The sequence below is a fragment of the Musa acuminata genome, chromosome BXJ1-6 (genome assembly GCF_036884655.1).
Source record: "Musa acuminata AAA Group cultivar baxijiao chromosome BXJ1-6, Cavendish_Baxijiao_AAA, whole genome shotgun sequence".
In the NCBI taxonomy this organism is placed as follows: domain Eukaryota; kingdom Viridiplantae; phylum Streptophyta; class Magnoliopsida; order Zingiberales; family Musaceae; genus Musa; species Musa acuminata.
Genome location: NC_088332.1, coordinates 46,191,005 through 46,217,836, shown reverse-complemented (window position 1 = coordinate 46,217,836; position 26,832 = coordinate 46,191,005). Strand labels below are relative to the sequence as shown.

The 26,832-nt window shown below is 39.4% G+C and overlaps 4 protein-coding genes across 6 annotated transcripts; 1 reads left to right on the top strand and 3 right to left on the bottom strand.

Annotated features, from left to right (window-relative positions):
• Positions 1–1,232: 1,232 nt before the first annotated feature.
• LOC135677379 (protein POLYCHOME-like) lies at positions 1,233–3,692 on the bottom strand. Its single transcript, XM_065189657.1, has 6 exons — positions 3,506–3,692; positions 3,397–3,420; positions 3,260–3,320; positions 3,118–3,170; positions 2,163–2,426; positions 1,233–2,068 (listed from the first exon to the last, which is right to left on the bottom strand). The coding sequence occupies exons 5-6, from the start codon at positions 2,412–2,414 to the stop codon at positions 1,643–1,645; spliced, it is 678 nt and encodes a 225-aa protein (XP_065045729.1). The 5' UTR covers positions 2,415–2,426; positions 3,118–3,170; positions 3,260–3,320; positions 3,397–3,420; positions 3,506–3,692; the 3' UTR covers positions 1,233–1,642.
• A 2,343-nt stretch (positions 3,693–6,035) lies between these two features.
• LOC135677378 (protein cornichon homolog 2-like) lies at positions 6,036–12,430 on the top strand. Of its 3 annotated transcripts, none has more exons than XM_065189656.1 (5): positions 6,036–6,266; positions 9,418–9,599; positions 10,415–10,537; positions 11,222–11,306; positions 12,165–12,430. In XM_065189656.1, exons 1-4 carry the CDS (start codon positions 6,105–6,107, stop codon positions 11,289–11,291), a joined length of 537 nt encoding a protein of 178 aa, XP_065045728.1. In that variant the 5' UTR covers positions 6,036–6,104; the 3' UTR covers positions 11,292–11,306; positions 12,165–12,430. The 3 variants fall into 3 exon arrangements, with proteins under 3 accessions (XP_065045728.1, XP_065045727.1, XP_065045726.1); XM_065189655.1 differs by having other exon boundaries at positions 12,127–12,430; XM_065189654.1 differs by having other exon boundaries at positions 6,038–6,266; positions 12,195–12,430.
• A 2,293-nt stretch (positions 12,431–14,723) lies between these two features.
• LOC135677908 (arabinogalactan protein 23-like) lies at positions 14,724–15,164 on the bottom strand. Its single transcript, XM_065190318.1, has one exon. It carries the CDS (start codon positions 15,053–15,055, stop codon positions 14,879–14,881), a length of 177 nt encoding a protein of 58 aa, XP_065046390.1. The 5' UTR covers positions 15,056–15,164; the 3' UTR covers positions 14,724–14,878.
• Positions 15,165–16,877: 1,713 nt separating this feature from the next.
• LOC103990232 (uncharacterized) lies at positions 16,878–18,035 on the bottom strand. The gene has a single exon (XM_009409309.2). It carries the CDS (start codon positions 18,033–18,035, stop codon positions 16,878–16,880), a length of 1,158 nt encoding a protein of 385 aa, XP_009407584.2.
• Positions 18,036–26,832: the final 8,797 nt, after the last annotated feature.

Genomic DNA, 26,832 nt, shown 5'->3' with positions numbered 1-26,832 from the left:
AAAAACATAATTTATCTATTGTTAGAATCGTATTGACAGATAGTGTTTTCGTTAAAATCTCAGTTTGAAAATTTCATTGGATGAAACCATATTAAAAATAAGTTTAAACTTAGAGAGCAAATGAGAATAGTAGATAATTAAATCAATAACTAATAACAATAAAAAAATTAAATAAAATGTACATCGAATTTATAATGGTTCGATCATCGCGACCTACGTCCACTCTATTGAGACAATCAGTATTCACTAACGATTTTCTTCAAATAAGAAAAAACCAACTATCCTCTTTTTCTCCTTTTCATAGGTTCGGAGAGAACTTTTACATCTTTTTTATATATAAGATCTCACTCCTCCCTTAGAAAACTTCTACCTTTAGGAGGAAAAGTCTCTGAGCCACCTTTTCTATTATATTTTTTATTATTCCAAGCAAGAATTAGTGGGATATTTATGGCCCCAAATAATTTTAGAAATGAAGAAAAAAAAAACCATCGATGCAAATGAGAAGCGACTTTTTCGTCGCTATGCATGTACGTCGATATAGACATAGATGCAAAGCGACGAAAGGATCACTTGATAACTATGTTGACATTAATGTTGATCCAGATGTCACTCGATATTTGTGTCAACATCGATACAGTTGTCGAGTAATGAATGAGCCTACGATGCAAATGTCGAGTGATCATTTTGTCGCTCAGTAATTGCATTGACATTGATGCAGATGCAAAGTAATAAAAATATCGTACAGTAACTACATCGATGTTAACAAAGATGTAGAATGATCCTCACCTCTCGTCGTTGCTTTATTCATCCACAACAATCATCCATGACCATCTACCACACATCATTCGCTACCACCAACTGAAATGTTAAAATTATTATTTTATTTTTAATTACATATTTTCGTTGATAAAACCGATAATTTTACGATAAATATATCTACATACTTCACTTTCGTAACTATAAAGATGTCAATATAATTTTTTTTAAATATAAAAAATAAAATATTAAATATAATTAATCATATAAGCTAATATATAATTAGTCCGGTACAAAAGATTTTTCTCGACTAACTTTTCGTAATGCTTGGAAACCATCCATTTCCCGTGAACACGTTTACTTGATGATATGGCATATGACGACCGCGATTCTACGCCGTTTGCCAACTTTGCAGCATCGACACCACAATGGAATAAATCCCAAGAGCTCGCTTGCAGAAAGAAAGTGACTCTCTGTTCATCAACAAATTCACCGTAACATGCCTGATTATTGCAAATGCAATGCGAGATTAGGATGTACACATGGTTGTACATGCAATTACTGGAGCGAGCCTTTTCAGGCATCAGAACCCCGAAGGAAGGAGGAATATACAGCTCCATGGAGTCCCAAATCCTCCTCTAATGGCGCCACCAGTGGATGCAAAAACGAAGGAAGGGGGTTGTTAGTCGAGACTCGCTCTCACCTAGCCCTAAGCCCAAGCAGAAACTCAGATGGCAGAGGAAGAGCGGATCAGCAGCACCGGTGTCCCGAGACCAAGTAGATCTCAGGAGGAGGTGAAGGTGGCGGCGGTGGTGGGGCACGAGGCAGCCGAGTTGCTGCTGGCTTCATCTCGTCCATCCCATCGCTGTGAAACGAAATATTTCATTCATCGCATCGACATCAGAGTGCGCATGGCCTTCCTCGCAGGCGGCTTCGGCGCCCTCTTCAGGTTATCCAGCACAAGCCTTTCCATCTCCGATATGGTGCTCTGCAGCTTCTTCTCGAATTCAGTCGGCTTCGGATCTTCGGTTGATGGATCGGCGAGAACACGCTCCGTAGTGGAAAGGGGGGTCTCGGAGGAGGATGGGGTGCGGAGTGGCTGTTGGGTTGGAGTAAGGGAGGAAAGGGTGGATGATGCAGCCGGGCTTGGGGAGGCATCAGAAAAAACATCCGACGGGAGGGCTTCACCCACTGGAGTGTGTTCGGAAGCATTCATTTCATCTACCGCAGGATCAGTCACAGGCGACGCCTCAGGGTTGGCGTTCCTCTGCCTGGCTCTTGCGGCCCTCTCACGCATCCTTCTCTCCAAGGCCTGCAAGTTCCCAAAATCCAATCGACTTAGAGATGGAACAAAAGCAACCCAAACCCTATCATAGAATTCACATGTTCTGGGCGAGAAAGTTCACGTTGACGATGATGGTGATGTCACGGAGAGGCGTCCGAGGATACCAACTTGGCAGAGGACTTTTCCTGTTCCTGGGACGGCGTCGAGCTGTCGCCGCCCGTGATGGGTGTATGTTCTCCTTGTCGTCGATTGCAGCCAACAAACTCTGGATTCGCCTTCGTCTTGAACCCGGCATTGCCGCTGGGTAAGCTGCTCTCCGGATCCAAAACCCTCCAGTGAAGTCACCCGTCGTCGCTCGTCTCGCCTCTGGCATTCCTTCCCACCTCTGCGACCACCAATTAGCACGAGGGCTTCAAGATCATTTGCCCGGCAATTTATAGAGAAATAGAATTGGACGTTCAAGCTACCGGATCTTTCGTACATGACGAGCTTACTGTTTACCTAAGAACGGTTCGGATTCTTCCCGATCCTTTTCCTACTTCAACATCCAGAGGAAAAAGAGAAGAAGAAAAAAGAAAATGGAGATTTCCACTTCAAGATTACTTGAAGCAAGAAAATGCAAATCGGCGCCCAGATGAATTCATAGAGAAAAGGTTCTTGGAAAGAAAAAGATGATCCCATGTTCTACCAATATAACATTCAAGATCATCTATGTCTTTGTTCCCTTGTAACTCCAAAAGAAGAAGAATTGAATGCGGATAAGCTAAAGACAGACTAAAACACATGCAGTCGGTATCATACCCTGCTTCAATCGGCAACAGCAGTTTAAAGATCCAAAGGAAAATAGTTAAGGGAAAAAAAGAGTTAATCAATGCAACATTCAAGAAAATGGATCATTGCAATGTAAAGATAAGTTTCTTGCCGAAAAAGATTCAGATTCTTTTCACAGGTCGTCGACGACTCCAATAATCGAAGAAAAAGAGCAAACCCTGTATCGAAACCATGAATAAGTCGGACGAGAAGAAAGATAAAGCAAAAACAAGCTCCTCTCCGTTTAACTGAAAATTGGTTCTTACCGAAAACAGCTTCGGATTCTTCTCTTCTGCTACAATTCCCGATCTATGATCGACTGAATCAAGCAAATACAATCCGAGGTCAAGAGAAAAAAATAGAAAGATTGCGAGAACTGGTCTTCCGAATATATGCCTGTTTTCTTACTAAGACAACCCTCAAGATCTTCTTTTCTTCTTGTTCTTCCTTCCGAAATAACGAGGAAACCCTACGTCAGAATCGAAGTTTAGAAAGACGCGTCAAGAAAATAGGCATTGTTACTCAAAGCAAGCAGCATTTCTTACCGCAAAAGGCTTCAGATTCTTCTCCTTGTCACGCCAACATCAGATCACAGATTCAACAAAGAAGAACCAAATCAGAGCCACAACTCTCGGGAAAAAGCAAAAAAAGTACCAAGAAGGCGAAGTCTGTTGCACTACAATCCCATTGTTTACCCAAGCAAAGCTTCAGATCTCTCTCTGTGTGTTCTTCTTCTACGGCTTCTTTGACCTCTTCCTCCACGTCGTGTTCGCCTCCAGAAAGAGCGAGGGATACGGGATTGGGAATCGGCGGCTGGAAGCGAGGAAAAAGGACGAGGGTGTTCGACTTAAGTAGCGTTTAGGGGGGAAAGAGGCGGTGACGGGACTCATAACCGCTTGGGCCGCAGAGTCTGGAAAGACGCTGGTGTTGCGGTCGAGGGATCACCCCGGTAAAAAGTTTCGCCCCGTTTCAAAATTTCAAATTTTTGGAAAATGGGCGGTCAAAAGATGTCTGGTGTGCCGCAGGCACAATTTACTTAACTTGTTCACTCTGCATAATGCATGAAACTCCAAATCTGAAACTGTTGCGTAAAAGAATCTCACTTTCGTCATTTGCTTTGCTCTGTATAGGAATATGTTATTAACAATATCTAATGTCACTTACGATTGCATCCTTTAGGAAAACAACTTTATCCTCAACCATTGTGTCTTTGGACTATATACAAATGTATATATAGATATATACATATGTATATGTAGATATTATACGCCTTCCTTTTGAGGGGAAAGATTCACCATTTTAAGCTTGATTTGCTAAGCCAAATACCAATCTAGATTCAATTTAGTTATATATATATATATATATATATATATATATATATATATATATATATATATATATATATATATATATGGAAGAGATGATTTGAGGATAATGACATGGCCACTCACTATGGTTGACAATTTAATATAACGTGATTGACACCTAACGTTGTGTGATTATGTGATTGAGATTCCATTGTCACATGACTAACATTTAGCACCATGTGACTAACAGTTTAATATCATACAACAAATTATGATATCATTTGTCTAGCATTACAATTATATTTATGATTATTATTTTTATTTTTATTTTGACACATGTGATCTTGGCAAGGAAAAAGTGTGTAAGTATTCATGATATTAATATGTGACTTTGAGCATAATGAGTTTCACTATAAAAACTTCTTCAAGTGGATTCCCTCTCTCTCCCCATGACAAACAAGTTATAATATAGTTGATCTCCAAAGACTTTGTGCCTAGTCGATACCTTATAATTAAAATTAGTTTAAGAATTAAGGTAACTTTATCGAGTATGTCTCCGATGTAATTTTATGGGTGACACGTTACTGAATAATTCAATACGTTTCCCTGTATTAGTCAAAGACTAAAACATTTATAATGGTATTACATTATTATTTGTTCTTTCAAAAGTATAAATTTATCTAATCTTCACAATTGATAGTAGTCAACTGATCGCAACATCGGCTTCCTTTTGCTCTTATTTCTTTCTTTGAGGGGAACTAATGATTCGTTCTTAATGTCATTAGTTCATCTTGATCAGAAAAGTCAGCTTCTTAATGTCATGAAACTTTCCATTGGAAGCTATTTGCAGTGGCGTTAGAGATGATAAGATGGAATCGATCTCTTACAGTTTGTCATCATCTGATCTTAATCGGGAGATGTGACGGTACTCTCTCGTCTTTGTTAGCTGCATGCTGCATATTATTTTCTGTGTGCCATTTGTTCTTACTTGTAACAAAAATATTTCTTCTCATATCTTTACTGCAGATTCGATTCCCAATCTGGTGATTGTATGCTTCTGTCCTTCTCATGTCTCAATGTGCTTCAGCAGGTGGGCGTGATGGTCTCCTGTGCTTCGAGCCGAAGGCACTTTGTTCCCGAGACAGGAAGGTGCAAATCCAATGAGAAGGCCAAGCTTCCCTGCAACAAGAAGAGAGAGAGAGAGAGAGCTGAGTTTTTACCAAATGATATTATAACTCCGATACTGACTGACTGACAGCAACATGGGATGACAACTCGAATGAGAAGCTTCCCCAATAGATGTCCTCCCATGCAAATTTGATGGACAACAAGTTGTTGGTTTACATAAATGACAAGAACAAAAGAAGCCTATACTCAAAATAATTGAACTGATACATAAAAAAATATTTTCTTTGTGGACTCTCATATGTGATTTTTTTTTTTTTTAATTTTTTATATAAAAAATAAAAATGAGATTTCAAACTCTCAATTAAATAATTTTTATTTTGTGCATGCTTGATTTCCAACAAATTCTTTTTTATGGAGTTCGAAGCCTGTTCAGTTATTACGGGAGAACCTTTCCTTTGGTTCCATATATCATCTCAGCCGTCGATGTCTACACCTGAAGTGAGATGCGAAACGTGGCAGAAAGTGGACGGTCGCGATATTGAATTGCAGGCTTCCAAATCTCCCTGCTAGTCGGAGAGGATCCGTCACTGACTTCAAATTCTTTACACGAATAATTTTGCCGGTTACTTTCTCTACTCGTTTCGATTACCTTGTTTTCTATTGGAGAAATAGGGTGGTGTCTAATAGGTACGTCAGACTTGTGACATGCTTTTTTCCCACCACGAGGTCGGGGAAGCCATTGTCGCGTCCAACAAGTAAATGCTCGTTAGCTCTTGAATCGCCGATTTGCTCATTGTCACATCGGCTTAGAAGGCCGGATGCGATCTACAAAGGCAAAAGCCAGACTTTTATGGTTCGATGCAATCGCTTGCTCCTTTGACAGAAGCGAAGAATTCGAGTTCACCATGGCGTGGGAGCTCCTCCTTTGGCTCCTCGCCTTTGCTGCTGTGATCGCTCTCATCGGGTTGAGCGCCTATCAGGTAAACCCTAAAATCCAAACCCTAGCTAATCCTCTCTCAAGAACATCCCACGCCGTACTCGGTTTTTGGCTTTGTTCCGTAAATTTTGGCGCCTTCTACTTCAGACGGTTGCGCTTCTGTCGTCTTTAGTTTTTGTTGTTGATATTTGGCCTGTGTTGAGATTTTCCATGAAGAATTGCCTTCTTTATGCTGTTCACACTGGTGCTTAGATTATGGTGTACGCTGCTTGCTCGAGTAGTGAATGCTGGTTTTAAGGGGAAAAAAAAGATCTTGATTCCTACGTATTTCTTGTGCTCCACCATGAACATTGCATTTGTTCATCATGGCAATGATGAAGTCCTTTGTGGGGACTCTGTTGTGGTGATCCAAGGCACTAGTTTATCGATTTCTCTGACGAAATTCCCTTTAACCACTTTATTGTTATACTGCAAAATAAGAGTAGTCAATTAGGTAATTGGCTGCACCATGAAAGTTAATGCCCTTAAACTAATGCTGTTTTAGATTATTTTTCATCCTAGTGCATTATCTTTATCAATTCTTCCCTGAGCAGCTGAAAATTGTATTTAAGTGAAAGAATGATATAATGATTCGTATACAGGTAGCTCTATGTTTACAAATATCATGTAAGACTCTTGCAAGTCTTTTGGCCGTTTGCTGGAGCTCAATGTTGAGCATGATCTTCTGATGCTATGCGTTAAACCATTCTGCAAGGCATCAAATTGGAAGTCTAGAACACATTCTGACTAGAAATTGTAGGGGTAAGAAAGTAAGAATGTAGAACAAAATAGAAGAATTTTTAAAATCATATGAAGCATATAATACACTTTGAATTGTTCAAGGCATTGAAGTTGACAAAACAAACATCATTAGGGCATCTTTATTGAAACTGCATGATGATGATTGGAAATAGAAACTGGTAGCGTGTCGGAGAAGATGTCGGAAATGGAACTATGTTGGGAAGACATGTTGTGGGCATATGCTAGCCTAGAGATCAAGTCCACAGGTCCTAAATCCTCATCCATCGGAATAGTTACAGGAAAGTGATCATGGTTACCCCAAGATATCATCTGTGTTTAACTTCCCATAGGCCCAACAAGGAACTTGGTGTACGTGATCACTAAAACCATCATGGAGTGAAACCGTCAAGGAATGCCTTGTCATGTATCAGACCCATACTTGTTGCTAGCCAGATTGGTACGTACGAATTGGCACATGATACACTGTACATATTGGTGTTTCAAAGACGAAGGAGAAAAGGAGTGCACAATGGAGGAGGAAGGAGGAAGAAAAGGGAAGAAGAAGAAAGAAGAGGAAGCAATGGAAGAGGAGGAAGAAGAAAGAAGAGGAGAAGGACGAGAAGAGGAGGGAGCGTACTGAGGAGGTAGGAAGTGGCAACGGCCATGATGATGGTGGCATCGGTTCCACAGGCCAAGTGAGAAGAGGACTCTCTTTCGTGAGCTCTAATTGGTGTTTAAGTGTTTTTTTTTGTTTTATATTAAGTTGGATCGGGCTGTTTGAAATGGATGGTCCAGGTCTTGTAAGTATGGCCTGTTTCGCACCAATCCAGGCAAGACTGACTTCCTTCACGACTGTGACCATTTTTTTACCAAGGTAGTATGAGGCTCTTTGTTTGCTGCTTGTTGATTTACTTGATTGGCTTTGCTGCAAGCCTGCAACATTTAAGTTCTAGTTTTCAAGAAATAGGTCAAGATTTCCCAACACATGAAGGTGGCCAAAAGCAAAGTCAAATGGGAGCTGAGTACACTGTGAGCATATTCCTCTTCATGATAACAAAGCAACCAAGTGGGAGTGCAAGTGCATGGGATAATGGAAAATTTAATGCATGTGATTTTAACCTTAAATAGAAGATTACAAATCGATCTTAAACTTCTCTGTGATTGTTAATCTGAAGGCTGCTGCAGAAAGAACTGTATGATAAATGAAATGGACTCTATGCCAAATTAGCAGATAGATCATAATTGGATAGTTTTGGGGTTTGTTCAGTTTAATATCCCGCAAAAAGATGTGTAGTGAAATACAGGGAAGAGGTTGCTGCTAGTGAAAACAGCATGTGTACAACTGAACTACGGAAAAGAAAAAGATGAATGGGAACCAATTAGATTTGACAGGGCCATACTTGATTGGACCATATAAATAATAGAAACGACTGGAAGATTGATATACAAGTGACCCAAAAAGGAAAAAAAAAAAATACAGATAAGGTATTTATAGAAAGAGAAGAGAAAGACCCATCCAAGCCAATTTTCATTGTTCATGTGTCATTATTAAAAGAAAAATCTTCTAAAATTATAAAGAAACATATTATACCTGCTAGAAAGCCTATGAGCCATATTGTCCTACCTAAAGATTTAACTAATGTCGTAGGGCTTAACGTCTTCAACCTGATATATACCTAAATAAGTTCCATAGATATCAGTCCTACTCAAAGTAGAATTCTAGAAGCACATCTAGTATTGCATGAAAAATAATGGCTAAAGTCCATTAGAGTCCTTCTAAGAGAAGGATAAGCTTGTCCAAATGATTCAATTAAATACTCGGAAGTGTTTCAGCTTAGACTTATTTTATTTTTCGTGCATCAAAACTTAGGCAAAGTGATTTCCGTGATATAATTTACCTTTATGACACACTTGCTTTATCACCTTTATAATCGATAACTAAAACAAGTTCCATAGATACCAGTCCTACTCAAAGTAGAATTCTAGAAGAACATCTAGTGTTATATGAAAAAATAATGGCTGAAGTCCATTAGAGTCCTTCTAAGAAAAGGATAAGCATGTCCAAATGATTCAGTTAAAGACTCAAAGTTTCTCAGCTTAGAATTATTCTATTTTTCGTGCATCAAAACTTAGGCAAGCTGATTTCCGTCATATGATTTACCTTTATGACACACTTGCTTTATCACCTTTCTGTTTCTTTTGGTTGATTGAAGTAGTGATTTTGGTGTATTGTTGGTTTATTTTGTCGATATTCTTCAGTTTGATCGATTTTTTGAACTACCTTTTTGTTTCTTTGTTTTCCAGATGTGTTCCTTGCAGTTTCTACAGCCTGTGGTTACCATGATGATATGAGTTTCTAACTATGCTATTTTTTTCTCTCTTCTAACCTCTTTTTGGTTGTCCTTATGAAACAGCTAATTTGCTTATCTGATTTGGAATTTGACTATATCAACCCATATGATTCATCATCGCGTATCAATGCTGTCGTGATTCCAGAGTTCTTGGTGCAAGGAATTTTATGCATTTTATTCCTCCTGACGTGGCATTGGTTTCCATTTCTAATAATGGCTCCCATCACTTATTACCATATAAAACTGTATGTATATATCTTGCCTATTGTTATATATCTATTTTTGTTTCTGATGTGTTTTTTAGTATACTTGAAAATTCTTGGAGCTACCAAGATGTTCATATATGATATCTTTGCTGCATAAGTGGCATCATTATCAGCTGACCCCATGCTAATGTTCAGTTATCAAACTTCTAAGATGTATTCTGGTCTTTCCATGATCTGAATCTGAACACGTCATTATGCCTGATTTATCTGCTTGATGTTTGTGAAACACCTCAATAGTTAAACAAAGTTCTAATACTTCATGCATGTCAGTCTTTTTCGTCACAATTCAGATTTGTTGATCACACATAGAATGGGCTTGGTTCTGACTTAGCAAAGTTTGGATCTATGTGCATCCGCTGTATCGTGCTTAGTGGAGGTTTTTGCCTGTACATCTATGTATGGGTTCAAGCACTTACAAAATTATATAGACATCATTTGTTTTTTGTTTATTATGGGTCTTGCGCTCTAAAAAGAAGCCTCAGATACTGAATTTGGTCCCATATCAAGACTTAGCAAACAAAAAAGAGAGAAAGTGTACCTTGATTTATTGTCAATTAAACTTGAATATATACTTATCATACATATTACAAATGAAACTTGTGGAATGGTCATCTTTCACTAGTATGTTATCTTACTGTTGAGTGATCTTTTGCATGTCTTGAACATGTTAATGTGCATGTTCTAATAAAGTGGTTGGCTTTTCATTATTTATCTCATGCAACTCATGACATCTTTTGTTTTCTAAATTCGGAGAAATGGAAGTAACTTTACATATGATGCATTTTTTACCACAGGTATATGAAAGGGAAGCATCTAATTGATGTTACTGAGATATTTAGATTGCTGAATGGAGAGAAGAAATACCGAGTAATCAAGCTTGCTTTCTATTGCAGCATTTTTATTGTAGTTATTTACAGGTATGCTGCTAGGTGACTATTGTTTGTCTTTCATGTTCAGAAAAGCAAAATCATGTGCTATTGTTAGAATTCATGTATGTTTGATTCCTTAAATAACAACTTATCACATCCTATTGATCATGGGGCCATACTTCTGCAATCTGCCAGTGAAAGTGGAGCGAAAAGTATAAAAAATGTTTAACTTCTTCCTCCATCCAACCAAGCCATGAACAAAGACCTAAACAATAGGAACATTTGTTGAACCCCAATTTTTTGCTGTTCACGAATCTTCACAGGAACAATTATTACTTAGTTCAAGGATAATAGTAAAACAATCTAATACAAAGCTGAATTTTACTTAAAGCTGTGAAATGCAACAGTAAACTGTGGTCAAGTGTCTCCATTGACTAAACTATTGCTGTACTGTGCTTAGTCATTGGGTTTCATGGTGTTATTTCTGCATCATTATCATGTTTATTAAAAATCTTAGGATGTTAAAATTTCTGGTCATTGGTAAGGCTAAGATAACGAAGAACATTTATGATTACATGGAAAATATCTTTAATTTCCTTGTGTGATACATGTACTAACATTCTCCAACTCTCATGGGTTTCTTTTTCCTCATTTCTTCTTGTTTCTGCTATTAGTTCTAGTATTGCTATTATCAAAATTGATGTCCTCACATTCATGCAACCCTTCTTGCAGGCTTGTTACAACTTCTGTTCTTTTACTTATAGAAGAAGATGATCAGGCTTTGGAATCTGGCATATTTTAGTATTTGCTTCTAAAGGTACACAGTAATTCTTTGTCCCTAGATTCTTGATGGATGTTGTCAGCAAATCATTGAAAAAATCTTCTGCTTGCCTGAAGGTGCAGAGCATGAATATTTTGTCATGATCAGCATCTGAAATCTAACGGACTTGTTTACGCTTCACTAGATCAAATCCTCCATTATCGATCTGATCTTTATACTATGCTGTTCAGATGATCTAAGTTCATGCGTCAAAAGTGCTACTTCACTAGATAATCCACATACTTCTGAACTTTCTCGTTTAATGTCATAAAGAGTCAGGGTTACCTTAAATTTGATCCTTCATGCCGAGTGGGTGACTAGGTAGCAATAGTGAATATTGTGATCAAGAATATCATACAGGCTTTGCTGCTTTAATGTTAGAGAACAACATTTTTCTTAGATGTTGTTCGATTCAGTTTCAGGGGAAGGAGAAGCCTCCAAAGTGATTTAAGCTGCTAAATTGAACTAATATTATCGCTGGAAAATACAAGAAAAAATGATGAGAAAAGTCTTCACATACTTATAGGTCCTCAGAGGCCTCTTGTCACAGTATCTTAGTATTTTCATCTCTAACTAGACTAGAAAACTTATCAAAGACCAATTTAGCCCATAAACCAAGTCATTTTTCTAGTCTTCTGTAGGAAACACATGATATATGATAAGGCTAGAGACATATGAAAGGTTGAGGTTTGCTTCAAGTTCTAAATTGTATTGTTCCTGTTCCTTGCACCTTGACACCCATTAGTTCCATTGCATCAAATGACCATAGTTGGTTAATAATGAGGGAGTTTTTCTGATTCACTAGTTGCATTTTTAGATCTGTCAAATTTGAGGTGCATTTAACTCGATTGCCAGCTTCAAGAAGTTACTCTTCTGAAACTCCAGGCAACTTCAAGAAGTAAATCGATTAAAAGGTGCTTTGTTACCGGTGAAGCTGCTGTCATCTGGTGTTGGATAATAGGAGGATGCATTTGAGATGATTTGAGCGTTTACTTTTTTTTTTTTTTTCTCTGACACTGGTTTCATCGATCTTTCACTCTCATTTGACCAAGATATATTATTGTGTATTAACATGATGCTGCAAATTGTTAAGCGTAAATCTCATGTTGTCGACTCTTTTATCTTGTGGTTGCCGTATTGGATTCGCATGTTTTGTGTTGTTGTTTTCTTTCAAGCTGCTTGCTTAAACTTGTAGAGTTATCTGGAGAGTCAAAGAGGAATACGTACACCAATTGCTATCAAGTCGATTTATGAGACTGCAGATAAAACTACAGAATAAGCCACCACGAATAGCGTTCGCTGCTGGTGAATTGAGTGCGAATGATTATGATCTGCAGTGTCGGGTACCTCTCAAGTGAGCTTACCGAGTGTCCCAATGCCTACCTGCCTCCATTAAATTTATAGTCACAGAGCGATTCGGATTCGGGTCGCTTAGGCTCACCGTCGGTGAGCAGCATCTAAATTTGTAATAGGCCTTCCGAATGTGCCCGAACGGCAGCAGGGTAGGGTCCATGAAGTCCAACAACTCGCTGTCTGTTTACCTGATGTCAGTCGATACGAGAAAAGTCGTCCCCAAAATAATCTTGGCCCGAGAAATGGTTGTCGAGCGGTTGCCTTATTCCCACCGTACGTGAATAGAATCTAGAATAGTAACGGGCTTAAATGGGCCCGAGAAGTGTAGATACTCTCTGGTGAGTTTACCAGGCAGGCGTCACCGTTCCCAGAAAAATTTGTGTTGCTCGAAATCCTTCGACTTTGGCTTCCCTTTTCGCACATGCGGTGGGCAGAACACAGTCTCGAGTGGCCCCCGGTCGAGATGAGCAATTCGGGACTCTTGTTATATTTACTCCGTGGCTCGACACATCTCCTTGGTATGTGCAAATGTAGACAGAGCCAAGTCACCACGTTTTCGGTATCCTAAAGGCCAAAAATCTTCATTGAAACTATAGCTGTGACAACATCAACGTTAATTAAAGGACTTTAAACCTAGGCGACACAAGTCACGTTAAGCATCATCACTCGCAAGTGCAATCACGGATCGACTCACCTTCGTTATGCTCCACAATGGTACAACAAGATGCACGGTCCTGATTCAACCACGTCGACTCCTTTGACCAACTACAGCAAAATGACACTTCGCTTATAAATAGGGAGGGTGTAGGCTAAAGGCACTGACGACCACTTCACTCACACCTCTCTTCTCCATTCTCTCCACGCTTCGTCTGCACGCATGCAGTACCACCATGCCCGTTCCTCCATATCCCATGCAGCGCATGGAGGTGAAGCATCAAAAGGGAGAGTGGGAGATGCCACTGATCCATTCGAGTAATGGTCTCCTCCAGTAACAAGTTCGGCGATGTCCTACCTGAGCTTTTTCCTCCCTTGGTCTTTGTGCGCCCGGAGGCCGAGGAGGAGCCTTCTCTGGCCTGCAAGTCGTGCTGCATTCTTGACCTTGCAAGGCCATATCTCCAAGTGGCCGGTCCTGTTTCTGCTCAAGGTCCGCATGATGGGTCAAAGATGCTCCGTTTATCTCCAGCACTGTCTATCCCTTCTGAGCTCTATCGACAACTCCCACATCTTTCCTCGTCTTCTTTTCTGGCAAATGAAGTTGCAGGAGAAGGCCACTCATCCCTTAAACTTACTCGTCACGTATCTTGTTCTTGTAACCTGTTTACTACGGCTGTTTAAGGCTCTTATCTGGTCCCAGATGATTGATTCTCCTTTATGATGAGATATAGTGACTGACCGGAGCACTTGTCTTCTGCATGATTTACAGAGTGGAGAGGCCCTCACTGTGGTTTGATTAACTACATATGAGAATGACCGAGTGATGTGTTCCTACTACTTAGAAGCCTATACTTGAACCGTGAAAAGGTCGAAAAGTCAAACAGATGCAGTTTATGTGCATGTCAGGTGACGACGTGTTCTCATATGTGAACCATCTCTTAGCTTTTGTTTGGAATCTTGAGTTGTGATGAAGCTCGTGGTTAAAAAGTGAGCTTGATAGAATTATAAATGGCTTCCAGTCCATGCTCACATGCTTGCATGATATGATCCCTAGTGGTGCACACTTTTTAGGGTTAGAACATAGGTATCTTTAACAAAGTTTTTGTTAGGGGTTAGGCCATAGGCTCCTTTCTCCAATCAGCTGTGCGATGACCCCTCCACCAATTTGTGTTGGGATCACTGGGATTCCCATTCCCGTGTTTAAGTTCGCAAATAATATGATTTCAGCTCATTTTCTCGTTCTTATATATATGCACATAGGCCATTAGTTGAGCTATCCTGGAACGAATTGCCTTCCGTTTGGTCATCTTGAGATCTTGATCGACGACGTACTATTGTTTCCATGAACAAGGAAAAGATTTTTAGCAACAGATATTATATGTTTGATGTTGCATGTCGAATCACAAATTAACTCCAAACAAATCCCACCTGGATCTTTCTTTCAAACCAAACCAATGTAGAATGAATGGAAGAAAGAAAAATACAAATAGGAATAAGACAATATCACAAGCAATTATTCGTTCCCAGAACTGTGGGTTCCTTCTTCCTTTCTCCTCATGAAGCTACTGCAAGTAGAAGGCGAAGAAGGAGAGGACGGAGGCCCCGATGACGGCTCCGACGGCGGGGGTGACCGCGAAGGACGCGCTTGCGGGGCCAGGAGCCGGGGCCTCAGCGGCCAGGGCGCCGGTGGCCGAGGCCGCGGCGACGAGGACGGCACAGGCAACCTTTCTCATCTCCATCGCTAGCGGTGGGCGGCGAGGAAGACTTCGGTTGGGGACCGCCCTTTAAGCTGCGGAAGAGATGAGGAAGAGGGACTCGTTGCTTGTGCAGGCCTGAGGAGGAATGCGGAGGGGATGGGAGGGGATTTATAGCGTGTTTCGGTGGCTTCGATGGCTCTTCGGAGACGGTAAAAGCTTGGTGGTGATGCGTTGCAACGGAGGCGGGTTTCACGTACGTGCTGGCATGCGGATGGGAATTGGTCCTTGGTCAACGCTATTGACCGAGCCCTTCGTGAGAGGTTACAGGGCATGGTTGTGGAAGCAAAAAAGCTTTCTGCTACTGCAGGTTCATGACGACGATATCTGAATGAATGCCCTTCGAAGAACCAAAACCCTAAACGTAATAAATATCTTTTTTCCTATCGTTTTCCACAACCATGAGAAACAAAACTGTTCTTCTAGTTTGATCATACTTTCAGAGAGAATGTTAGCGCAGAGTTCGGAATGCACTCTGAAGAACCGAAATCCAAACAAGAGAAGATGGCAGTGGCAAAGATGTTGGACATCATCCTAGCTACGAGCATGCATGAGGAATAGAGTGGGTAGGGTTCATGTAGGTGCTCATTTGCTGGTCATTCTCTCCTGTGTGCCAGATGACAAAGTCCTTTGATTTAGCCAGTCTGCCAGTGTGGATTTGTTTGGGAGTGACCTGCGAATCTCTATGCTTCACATCATGTCAAGCAGTTGGAGCCAAGCTTTCCATGACATATGGCTAGTGTGCAATGATCGATTGTGGCCATCACAAGCACCGAGAAATCAGCTGCCGACACACATTATGGAGGAAATGATTCATTTGCATGCTGGAGTATGGCGGTAGATCAAAGGAGAGTAAATGGCAATATGAAACACCAAGGAAGTATAAGCTGCGTTCTGATGCTGGTTAACCAAAAACATATTTTGGATCTGAAGAAACTTAAGCTTAGTCGCGGAAGAATTGGCTTAGCATATCCATTCACCCCTACAACATATGATAACAGTTCAATCATCATTAGGGCAGCTGTGCGGTTCTTGAGTGGGGTTGGGGGATATCTTATGAAGAGAGGAGGAATTGAAGTATTTATTGGTTTCGGACTTGCGCATTTCTGGGACATGCACTCCACCAAAGATGACAAGTTGTCAACCTATATTAATACAACATATTTTAATTGTTCTTCCTGGAATAATAATAATAATAATAATAATAATAATAATAATAAATTTTCGTATTGCTACATATCCAAAACTTTTTCCAGTCATATTTAAGTTCATATTGGCCTATGCATCAAAGTGATTTTGTGATGTTAGTCCTATAGTCGACACAACACTTTGAGATACTCATCATGAAAGAGCTTTCAACACAAAATTTTATAATTAATTGGACTTTTAATCTGAAAGGTTGCATATTTTCCATGAAAAATGTCTAAATTTGATAAACCACAGGTCTACATGTGTTGGTGTTGAAAAAAATAATGTTTCATAAGTTTGTGACTTAAGACTACTATATGTGTATGTATATGTATATATATGTATCATCATCCGGAAACGATGAATCGAAACAAGTGTAGATAAGCATAGCCAAAAAACTCAACATTTGAAGATACTAATGCTATCTAATATGGAAAATGAATATGTTCGATAAAGAATAGTACTAAAAGGCATTCATTGGATTTTACATGTGTATAATACATAGAGTTAAAAATAATTTGTAACAAGTCAATGACTTTGCAATACTATTTATATATGCATCATTACCTGTAAACTAAACTACAGACTCAAACAAATCTAAACAACCTTGGCAAGAAACTCAAGATTCTGTGATGCCAAGGCTACCTAATCTAGCAATTCGATTGTAATCTATGTATAGGCATCTAGACGGTGGCCAATGACCCTTCATCTCACCGATCGTTGTCATCTCTTGGGTGTTCATATTATAGCAAACCAATATTCTTTTCCGTAGAGAATTCGATAACATCTCCATATAAATCCTATCTCCACCTGTGAATGGGAGGGGTTCAAATAGTTTGAATTCGGATGATACTGTGGGTATGTTCTCCGAGTAAAATTTCTTGATCCAGTCTCCATCCTTGCTCATCATCCATATTGTTAATGTATCATTTTGCGAGAATCGAGTGCTCGTTAAAACTCCATCATCTGTCACCCCAAGCGCATGTTGGGACACCGAATTTTCAGCCTGTGGAAGCAGTGTGTAACCTGCGACATCCTCATCCACGTCAAACCACAGTGCATAGGGATTGCAATTCCAATATATGATTCGTCCTGCACAAAAAATATCCCACGATATTCTTTTGCCTTGAGGGATCATAATCTTGTGATTAGACATAGTCCACTTCCTAGTGCGAGAGGAGTAAATCTCAAAGGAGAACTCTTCTTGGAGCCCTTTTCGTTGTTGTACAAGATTTACTAGTCGATAACAAGCTGGAGTGATCGAAGGATCAAAAGCAAGTCCAACAAACCAACCACGATAATCATCTTCGGGGATGATGTGGCCTTCTTTCGTTACAAAATTCCACACGTAATGGAATTCGTAAATCGCGTCGTGATATTTAGTAGAGCACATACTATCATTTTGCTCATCTCTTTTTCTTTGCACGAATAGCAAGAGGAGGCCATTGACAGCGGCAGTAATCCTTATGCGCTCTGTGCCATTGGGAAGGGGGAAAAAGGATGAGCTGGTGATGCGTACGTTGAGCTCCCCGGGGATGTCGATGGGGATGAAGTTGATGCTATGTTTGTATTGGTAAACGCTGCCGAAGGAGATGGGAGACCCATGGCGCGACTGCTCATGCGCAAATATGACGTCGTGCGAGATGAGGTGATGCCACTTCTTGCAGATACACTTGAATCTAGAGAGAGACTTGTAGGGGAGTCGTGGGAGGATTTTATAGTCGACAACATCACTGGGGATCATTGCCACAATAACATCATCACGATCGCTAGCCATGCTTCTTTTGAAAGTCAATGAAATGACATACGAGAATCTTGAATTTTGAATGATATTTATACAAACAAAGATTACAAAATTGGGAAAGTTCACAAAATTTTCACTATCAAGAATAAATGTAAAACATACATTCCAATAATACCGTGTTACTATGATTGAGAGAATTATTCTTTAAAGTATCCTCTCTTTCTTAATATCGAATTTGCTCTGCAAGTTATTGCTCTCGTCGATCTTGGACTGAAGTAGAAAAAATCATTGGGAAGAAAAATGATTCGAAAGGAAGGGACTTAGCAAATGAGGGTAACTTGGACATCAATCAAGAAAGTGGGGATAACAAAAATTTTATGAATAATTGGGACCTTTACGTCGACTATTTATCATGAAAAACGAATAAATTCTATAAATGACAAGAACTAATATCTTAATATCTTCATTCCTAATATCTTTTTCTTTTACCACTAAACATACACACAAAAATAAGTGCCACAGAAGTAGGCAAAACGTGATCAAGAAGCAATAAAAAATGTTTTTTTTTTTAATTTTTTATTATTAAAGGTGGGTTTTCATGGAGAAGAGATGGTAGTCAGCCAAAGTAGGCTTCCTGAGTTTAAGCTGTATTCTTATTATGTTGGTTATGTGCATAAATAGCTATCAAAGTTTACTATTTAAATGAACTCTGTAATTACATCTCATATTTTATCGTGGTATCAGAGCCGCTTGCCTAGAGCTTATTGCAGCAGAGGTGCTGGATGCTGACGCTGCCACTTTGCGTTGATGTCTCTAGTGCTACAGACACGGGTGCTTCTTCCCTCAACGTTGCTGTGCATCTTCCCTCACCGACGCTGCTGCTCCATCCTCGCCATCATCCTCGCTAGCAATAACAAACCATCTCCCTGCAATCGCTTCTGATCCGATCTCCAGATCTGATTCCGATGAGACTTTATCATCGACTACCGAATCACTATTAGTAGATCTCTCTATTGCAGCCCTTGTTCATGTCGGACTTACACTGTTTCGCTGGTCTGCTCGGTGGCCTATTCTCTTCGCTGTCAATCAAATCACAGCTTCATTCACCGCTACCAATGTTCTCCTACCTGAGCCAGCAGTCGCCTGTCATTTCCTCTGCCTCGACGCACCTCTGGCAGCATTAATCTAAAGCAACAAAGGTGCTTCTTCCTCTCTATGGCGCATCTGCTTCTTCCTCTCTACGCTGGTTCCTGCAGACCGACGGAGCGATAACCACTACTTCACGATGCAAAAATCTCTCCTGCATCGCTATAGAAATCGCTGCAACTCTCTCCAGCATCGCTCCAACACTGTAGATTTCTCCAGCATCATTGGAGAAATCGTTACAACTCTCTCCAGCATCGCTGCAGCTTTCTCCAGCATCGCTGTAGAAGCTCTCTCCAAATGCAAAAGGAATTAGATTAGCAGAAAGCTATGACGCAACATAGAAAATTACCAACTCTCATCATCATGTGACCATCAGAAAATAATAATATCTAGAAGAGGAATGGGAGTCGGCGGAGGGACTGTAACATACCTTTGAGTACTTTTGTGGAGGAGGAGGATGCCCTTTTAAATAAATGGTTCTCTTGATATGTCACCTTCAACACTTGCAACGAGTACCCGAGAAAATGCCGCCTAGTCATCCATCATCTCATATTTCCTCTTCAGCAAAATGCCATCCAAAGCAGTGAAGAATCTACATTTTATTTGAGGCAAGATAGATAATAAAGGAGAAGCTTTGCAACTTTACTATCACAATCTTTCTACAGTATTATTAATTACTGAATTTAATACTAATGCAAATAATTCTTATTTCTATGACACTTAGATTAAGACAGTCGTTCTCGATCAACTAGCTCTATCACAGTTTTATTTCAGTGCATCTGTCTGCACTTTGAAGGCGGTCACCTACCAGAACTGACTACGTACCAGAGCTCTCTCACACACTGGTGCAACCGTACCTCTGGAAGAAGCAGTGCAGCATTGTAAACGGTTTTGTCATCTTCTAGCGGATCTATAAAACTGTAGCAACTTAGCCTTCGACTGTAGCGACCCTTCTATAGTTGATGACTCCCTGAAATATATATCCTCATATGTCTTCATTGTCTACCTCTAACATCCTATTTATTGTTCCTGTAGGGAACCATAGTAATTCTCAATCTACAGATCTTATCATCATCAATACTGCAGCACTCATTCCCTTCAAATTATCCAAAGGCGGCAACTATACATCTTAGCGGGCATAACTTTCTAATCTTCTATTTATATATGATCTCCTAGGTTATGTTGATGGCTCTCTCCAGTGTCCACATGCAATGGTCAACATGCCAAGAGAATCTAGTCTAGTGTCAAATCCAGCCCACAAATTATGGTTACGGTAAGATCGCCTCATCCTCCAAGCAATTCAAGCCTCAGTTGTTGGATCCGTTCTCCCACTGATATCTTCATGCACGATTGCATTGTTGTAGAAGCGTGGTATAAGTTGCAAACCATCTTGGCAAATCGCTCGCGTACTCGCATGCTCGACCTTCTCTCCAATCGGATGAAAATGAAACAAGAGGGAAGTACTATTGCTGATTATTTATATAATATTAAAGTTATCATCGATGACTTGGCTTTGATAGGTCATTCCCTTAGTGATGAAGAAGTCCTAATCCATACCCTCAATGGCCTAGGAGGCGAGTACAAAGAACTGATAGCAGCACTTTGGGCACGCGACTCACCAATATCATTCGAAGAATTCTATGACAAGTTGACAGACTATGAGACGTACTTGAAGCGTGATGATAGGTTGCTTGGACCACCTATTACAGCTCAGGTCAGTCAACACTCCAAGAGGAAGAGCAACCAGTATAATAAGCACATCAACAAAGGTCTAGCTAAGCTGCCTCCTGACCCTATGAGTCCCAAACCAAACCCCCCCATCCCTATTAAGGTGACAACTTTCATAATCATCAATCGTGGTGTCCTGACATCACAAGTCACCAAAGAGTCGTTTGTCAACTGTGTGATAAAATTGGACATTTCGCGAAAGTCTATCGATCTTGCCTTAGGCTCCTTGCTCCATCACGGTGGCCTTAAGCAAATTTCATGGCTACTTCGACTACTAGCCAACCAAATTAGATTGTGGAATCTGGTGCCTCTCATCACATCACATCTGATCTTCAAAACATGTTCATCCACAATAACTATGATGGAAATGAAGATATCATCATCGATGATGGTAAAAGAATTTTTATTACTCATTTTGGTTCCTCCACGCTTAGTTCACTTACCACAACTTTTACACTTGACGATATTCTATATGTACCTAACATTAAACGAAACCTCATTTTCGTTTCTCGATTCTGTAAACAAAATAATACCTTCATTGAATTCTTTCCTGACTCTTTTCTTGTCAAGGATTTGAACATGGAGGCATTTTTAGTCAAGGGCCAGAACAAAGATAACATTTATGAGTGGCTATCTGCTTCGCAAATTACCCAGCCTACTATTCACTTGTCAATTGCAGCTCCAGTTGATGTATGACATCGTCGTCTTTGTTATCCCTTATCTTTTATCCAGCAAAAATTACTTTCTCGTTATTCTCTACATACCTTTAAAATCAATCATACTATCACTCATTGCGATGCTTGTCTTTGTAATTAAAGTCATAGACTGCATTTTGGGACATCCTCCATATCTTGCTCTAAACCATTTGAAATTATTTATACTGACGTTTAGGGTCCTGCCTCAATTCCTTCTTTTGACAAGTTTCGCTTTTATGTCATTTTTGTAGACTATTTCACTAAGTATACATGGTTATATCCTCTCCACCATAAACTGATGTTTCCATAGTATTTATTAATTTTAGAAAGTTGGTCGAAATTTTTTTTCAATCTTCCATTAGAACAGTTTACTCTCATGGCGGAGGCGAATATCAAGTCCTCGCATCCTGCCTCTCCGCTTGTGGTATACAACACCTCAAGTCACCCCCACAAACTCTCCAATTGGTTGGCTCTGCCGAATGCAAACATCGACATATAGTTGAAACTGGTCTCTCACTTCTACATCAAGCATCCATGCCACCAATTTTTTGGTCATCAACTTTTTAAACTGCAGTCTATCTTATTAATCGTATGCTCACTCCGGTCTTACAATACTAATCACCATTTGAAAAACTATTTCACAAGCTTTCAAACTTTCATAAACTCAAAGTTTATAGCTGTTTATGTTATCTATGGCTCCGTCCTTATGCCTCACATAAGCTAACCCTATGATCTAAGCTTTGCACTTTTATAAACTACTTTCTTGAATATAATGCTTTTCAATGCTATGAACCCCAAACTAAAAAAGTTTTTATATCACATCAAGTTATTTTTTAGGAGTCTGTCTTTCCTTTTTAAAATCATCCTACTATGCAGGCTACTCCGATAAATATACATCACTGGAGTATCCCTCCGATCTCGTCACACGAATCCCCAACGACACCGTCAAGTCCTTACTCTCAAGATCCGTATACTACTATTACTCCAATTAAACAACTTCTCACTCCCTCTATTTTTTCTCCACTCTCTTACTCACAAGTTTCCCCTATTGATGAAGTAATACCCTCGGTAACATTGCCACTAGCTTTACCTTCTCCTAGGCCTAGTGATATTGACGTGTCGACGGTTGGCACGGCGCATGATAGTGACTCGCCCTCGGCTATACCAACAACATAATCTACCACTTCCATCGCCCCTAGACATCTAATAACAACACGCTCTAAAAGCGATATTTTCAAATCACGTCAAGTCCTTGACCTACATGCTATAACAAATTTCTCCACTGAGGCTAGTAAACCCACTACAATCACCCAAGCGCAAAAATCTCCTCACTAAAGCTATGTGTAAAGAATATGATGCTCTCCTCCATAACTTTACATGGACTTTAGTACCCTTTCATCATACATAAAATATTATCGGGTGTAAATGGGTCTTTCGAATTAAGCGGAACCCAGATGGATCCATTGCTAGATATAAAGCACGTCTAGTTGTCAAATGGTTTCATCAACGACCTGGTGTCGACTTCACAGATATATTTAGTCCCGTTGTTAAGCCCATAACAATCCATCTTATCCTGAGTTTGACCATCTCAAAAGGCTGGTACATATGACAATTGGTTGTTAACAATGTCTTTTTACAGGGGTATCTGACTGAAGATGTCTTTATACAGCAATCTCTTGGTTTCGTTCATCCTCAGTATCCGAGACATGTCTGCAAACTACAAAAAACTATTTATGAACTTTGTCAAGCTCCAAGAGCTTGGTATACTGAACTTGGCTCGTTTCTGACCTCAAGTGGATTCATAAATTCCAAGTTTGATACCTCATTATTCATATGCCAACACAATGGAAGCACAATATATCTTTTGGTGTATGTGGATGATATTATTATCACGGACAATGATTCTTTGGAGACTCGGGCATTCCTAAAGAAATTGGTTGATCGATTCTCCCTCAAAGATCTAGGAACTTTGAGCTACTTTGTAGAAGTGAAATTAATATTTAGTCTCTTCCTAATATTTATCTTTCCTATGAGAAAGAAAGTATATTTAAGATTTATTATCAAAGATAAATATGTAAGATACAAAAGAGATTACAACTCCTCTCTCTACTAGTGAATCACTCAAATTATATGATGAAATCCCTACTACAGATTCAATTTAATATCTACAAATTCTTAACTCCTTACAGTATTTGACTCTCACCCGTTCAGATATATCATTTATAGTCAATAAATTATCGTAACTCATATATATACCGCAGCATGGAATACTAAAGTAACAATACTCTATTGTGGCCATCAGAAGCACCGAGAAATCAGCTGCCGACACACACATTATACATTATGGTGGAAATGATTCATTTTCATGCTGGAGTATGGCGGCAGATCAATGGAGAGTAAATGGCAATATGAAACACGAAGGAAGTATAAGCTGCATTCTGATGCTGGTTAACCAAAAACATACTTTGGATCTGAAGAAACTTAAGCTTAGTCGCGGAAGAATTGGCCTAGCATATCCATTCACCCCTACAACATATGATAACAGTTCAATCATCATTAGGGTAGCTGTTCAGTTCTTGAGTGGGGTTGGGGCATATCTTATGAAGAGAGGAGGAATCGAAGCATTTATTGGTTTCGGACTTGCGCATTTCTGGACGTGCACTCCACCAAACTATATTAATACAACATATTTTAATTGTTCATCCTGGAATAATAATAATAATAATAATAATAATAAATAAATAAATAAATAAATAAATAAATTAATTAAATAAATAAATAAAATAAAATAAATAATTTTCCGCGTGAAAACATGTGTGTACAAGGTCGAAAATGCATCCACTATTTGCTGTTGGAGGCAAAATTTTAAAAGATAATCGGAATCAAATGATATGATCGATATTTTCGATCAATCGAACTCAACACATGAAACTTATACTCATATCAATATGAGAAAATATTTCATAAAATAGTTTTGATTGATTTAACGTTCCTTTGACCAATTAATATAAATATGATAATTCTGCGTATTGCTACAGATCCAAAAGTCGACACAACACTTCGAGATACTCACCATGAAGGAGCTTTCAACACAAATTTTATAATTAATTTGGACTTTTAATCTGAAAGGTTTCATATTTGCCATGAAAAATGACTAAATTTTATAAACCACTTGTCTACATGTGTTTGTGCTGAAAAACATAATGTGTAATAAGTTTGTGACTTAAGACTACTATATATGTATGTATATGTATATATATATGCATCATCATCCGTAAACGATGGATTGAAACAAGTGTAGTTAAGCATAGCCAAAGAACTCAACATTTTAAGATACTAATGCTATCTAATATTGAAAATGAATATTTTCGAGAAAGAATAGTACTAAAAGGCATTCATTGGATTTTGCAATAGTACTAACAAGTCAATGACTTTGCAATACTATTTATATATGCATCACTACCTGTAAACTAAACTACAGACTCAAACAAATCTAAACAACCTTGGCAAGAAACTCAAGATTCTGTAATGCCAAGGCTACCTAATCTAGCAATACGATTGTAATCTATGTATAAGCATTTGGATGGTGGCCAGACATCCTTCATCTCACCGATCATCGTCATCTCTCGGGTGCTCATATTATAACAAACCAATATTCTTTTACTCATGCAATACGATAACATCTCCATATAAATCCTATCACCTCCCGTGAATGGGAGGGGTATGAATAGCTTGAATTCGGATGATACTGTGGGCACATTCTCTAAGGAAACTTTCTTGACCCAATCTCCATCCTCGCTCATCATCCATACTGTTATTGCACTGTGTTGCAACATATGAGTGCTCGTCAAAATTCCATCATTCGTCGCCCCAAGCACATGTCGGGACCCCCCCAAAGCTTCGAGCTGCGGTAGCAGTGTGTAACCTGCAACATCCTTCTCCACGTCAAACCACAGTACGTAGGGATTGCTAGCCCAATATATGATTCGTCCTGCACAAAATATATTCCACAGTGTTCTTGTGCCTTTAGGGATGACAAACTTGTGATCGGACATAGTCCACTTTCCAGTGCGAGAGGAGTAAACATCGAAAGAGAACTCTTCTCGGATCCCTTTTCGTTGTTGTACGAGATTTACTAGTTTGTAACAAGCTGGAGTGATCCAAGGATCAAAGGCAAGTCCGACAAACCAGCAATGACGATCGGTTTTCGGGATGACATGGCCTTCTTTGGTTACCAAATTCCACACATAATGGAATTTGCCGATCGCATCCGGATAATTGATAGAGCACATACTATCATTTTGCTCGTCACTTTTTCTTCGCAAAAATAGCAAGAGGAGGCCATTGACGACGGCAGTAATCCTTATGCACTCTGCGCCGATGGGAAGGGAGAAAAAGGATGAGTTGGCGATGCATACGTTGAGCTCGCCGGGGATGTCGATGGGGATGAAGTCGATGCTTTGTTTGTGTTGGTAAACGTAGCCGAAGGAGATGGGCGACCCATGGCGTGACTGCTCATGCGCAAATACGATGTCGTGTGAGATGAGGTGATGCCACTTCTTGCAGATACACTTGAACCTAGAGAGAGACTTGTAGGGGAGTCGTGGGAGGATTTTATAGTCGACAACATCACTGGGGATCCTTGCCACGATAACATCATCGCGATCGCTAGCCATGCTTCTTTTGAAAGACAATGAAATGACATATGAGAATCTTGAATTTTGAATGATATTTATACAAACAAAGATTACAAAATTGGGAAAGTTCACAAAATTTTGACTATCAAGAATAAATGTAAAACATACATTCCAATAATACCGTGTTACTATGATTGAGAGAATTAGTCTTTATAATATCCTCTTTTTCTTAATATCGAATATGCTATGCAAGTTATTGCTCTCGTAGATGATGTCGATCTTGGACTGAAGTAGAAAAAATCATTGGGAAGAAAAATGATTGGGGCTTAGCAAATGAGGGTAACTTGGACATCAATCAAGAAAGTGGGGATAACAAAAATTTTATGAATAATTGAGACTTTTACATTGAAAGATCGACTATTTATCATGAAAAATGAATAAATTCTATAAACGACAATAACTAACACCTTCATTCCTAATAGCCTTTTCTACTACGAGACACAGGGAATGAGGAATGGGCGTTGATTCGAACCGGGTCCATAATCGGATCGGGTCTACTTAGATCCTACCCGATCCATCCATTGAAAAGAAGTCCACTAAGGGGATAAGATGAGCCGTGTAGTA

Bases quoted from the DNA above. Each gene is read 5' to 3' on its own strand.
- LOC135677379 (XM_065189657.1), bottom strand. From the start codon at position 2,414: ATGCCAGAGGCGAGACGAGCGACGACGGGTGACTTCACTGGAGGGTTT. The intron at 2,069-2,162 runs GTGAACTTTCTC...GGGAACTTGCAG, and splicing joins ACATCACCATCATCGTCAAC to GCCTTGGAGAGAAGGATGCG.
- LOC135677378 (XM_065189656.1), top strand. From the start codon at position 6,105: ATGCGATCTACAAAGGCAAAAGCCAGACTTTTATGGTTCGATGCAATC. The intron at 9,600-10,414 runs GTATGTATATAT...TTTTTACCACAG, and splicing joins ACTTATTACCATATAAAACT to GTATATGAAAGGGAAGCATC. The intron at 10,538-11,221 runs GTATGCTGCTAG...CCCTTCTTGCAG, and splicing joins TTTATTGTAGTTATTTACAG to GCTTGTTACAACTTCTGTTC.
- LOC135677908 (XM_065190318.1), bottom strand. From the start codon at position 15,055: ATGGAGATGAGAAAGGTTGCCTGTGCCGTCCTCGTCGCCGCGGCCTCG.
- LOC103990232 (XM_009409309.2), bottom strand. From the start codon at position 18,035: ATGGCTAGCGATCGTGATGATGTTATTGTGGCAATGATCCCCAGTGAT.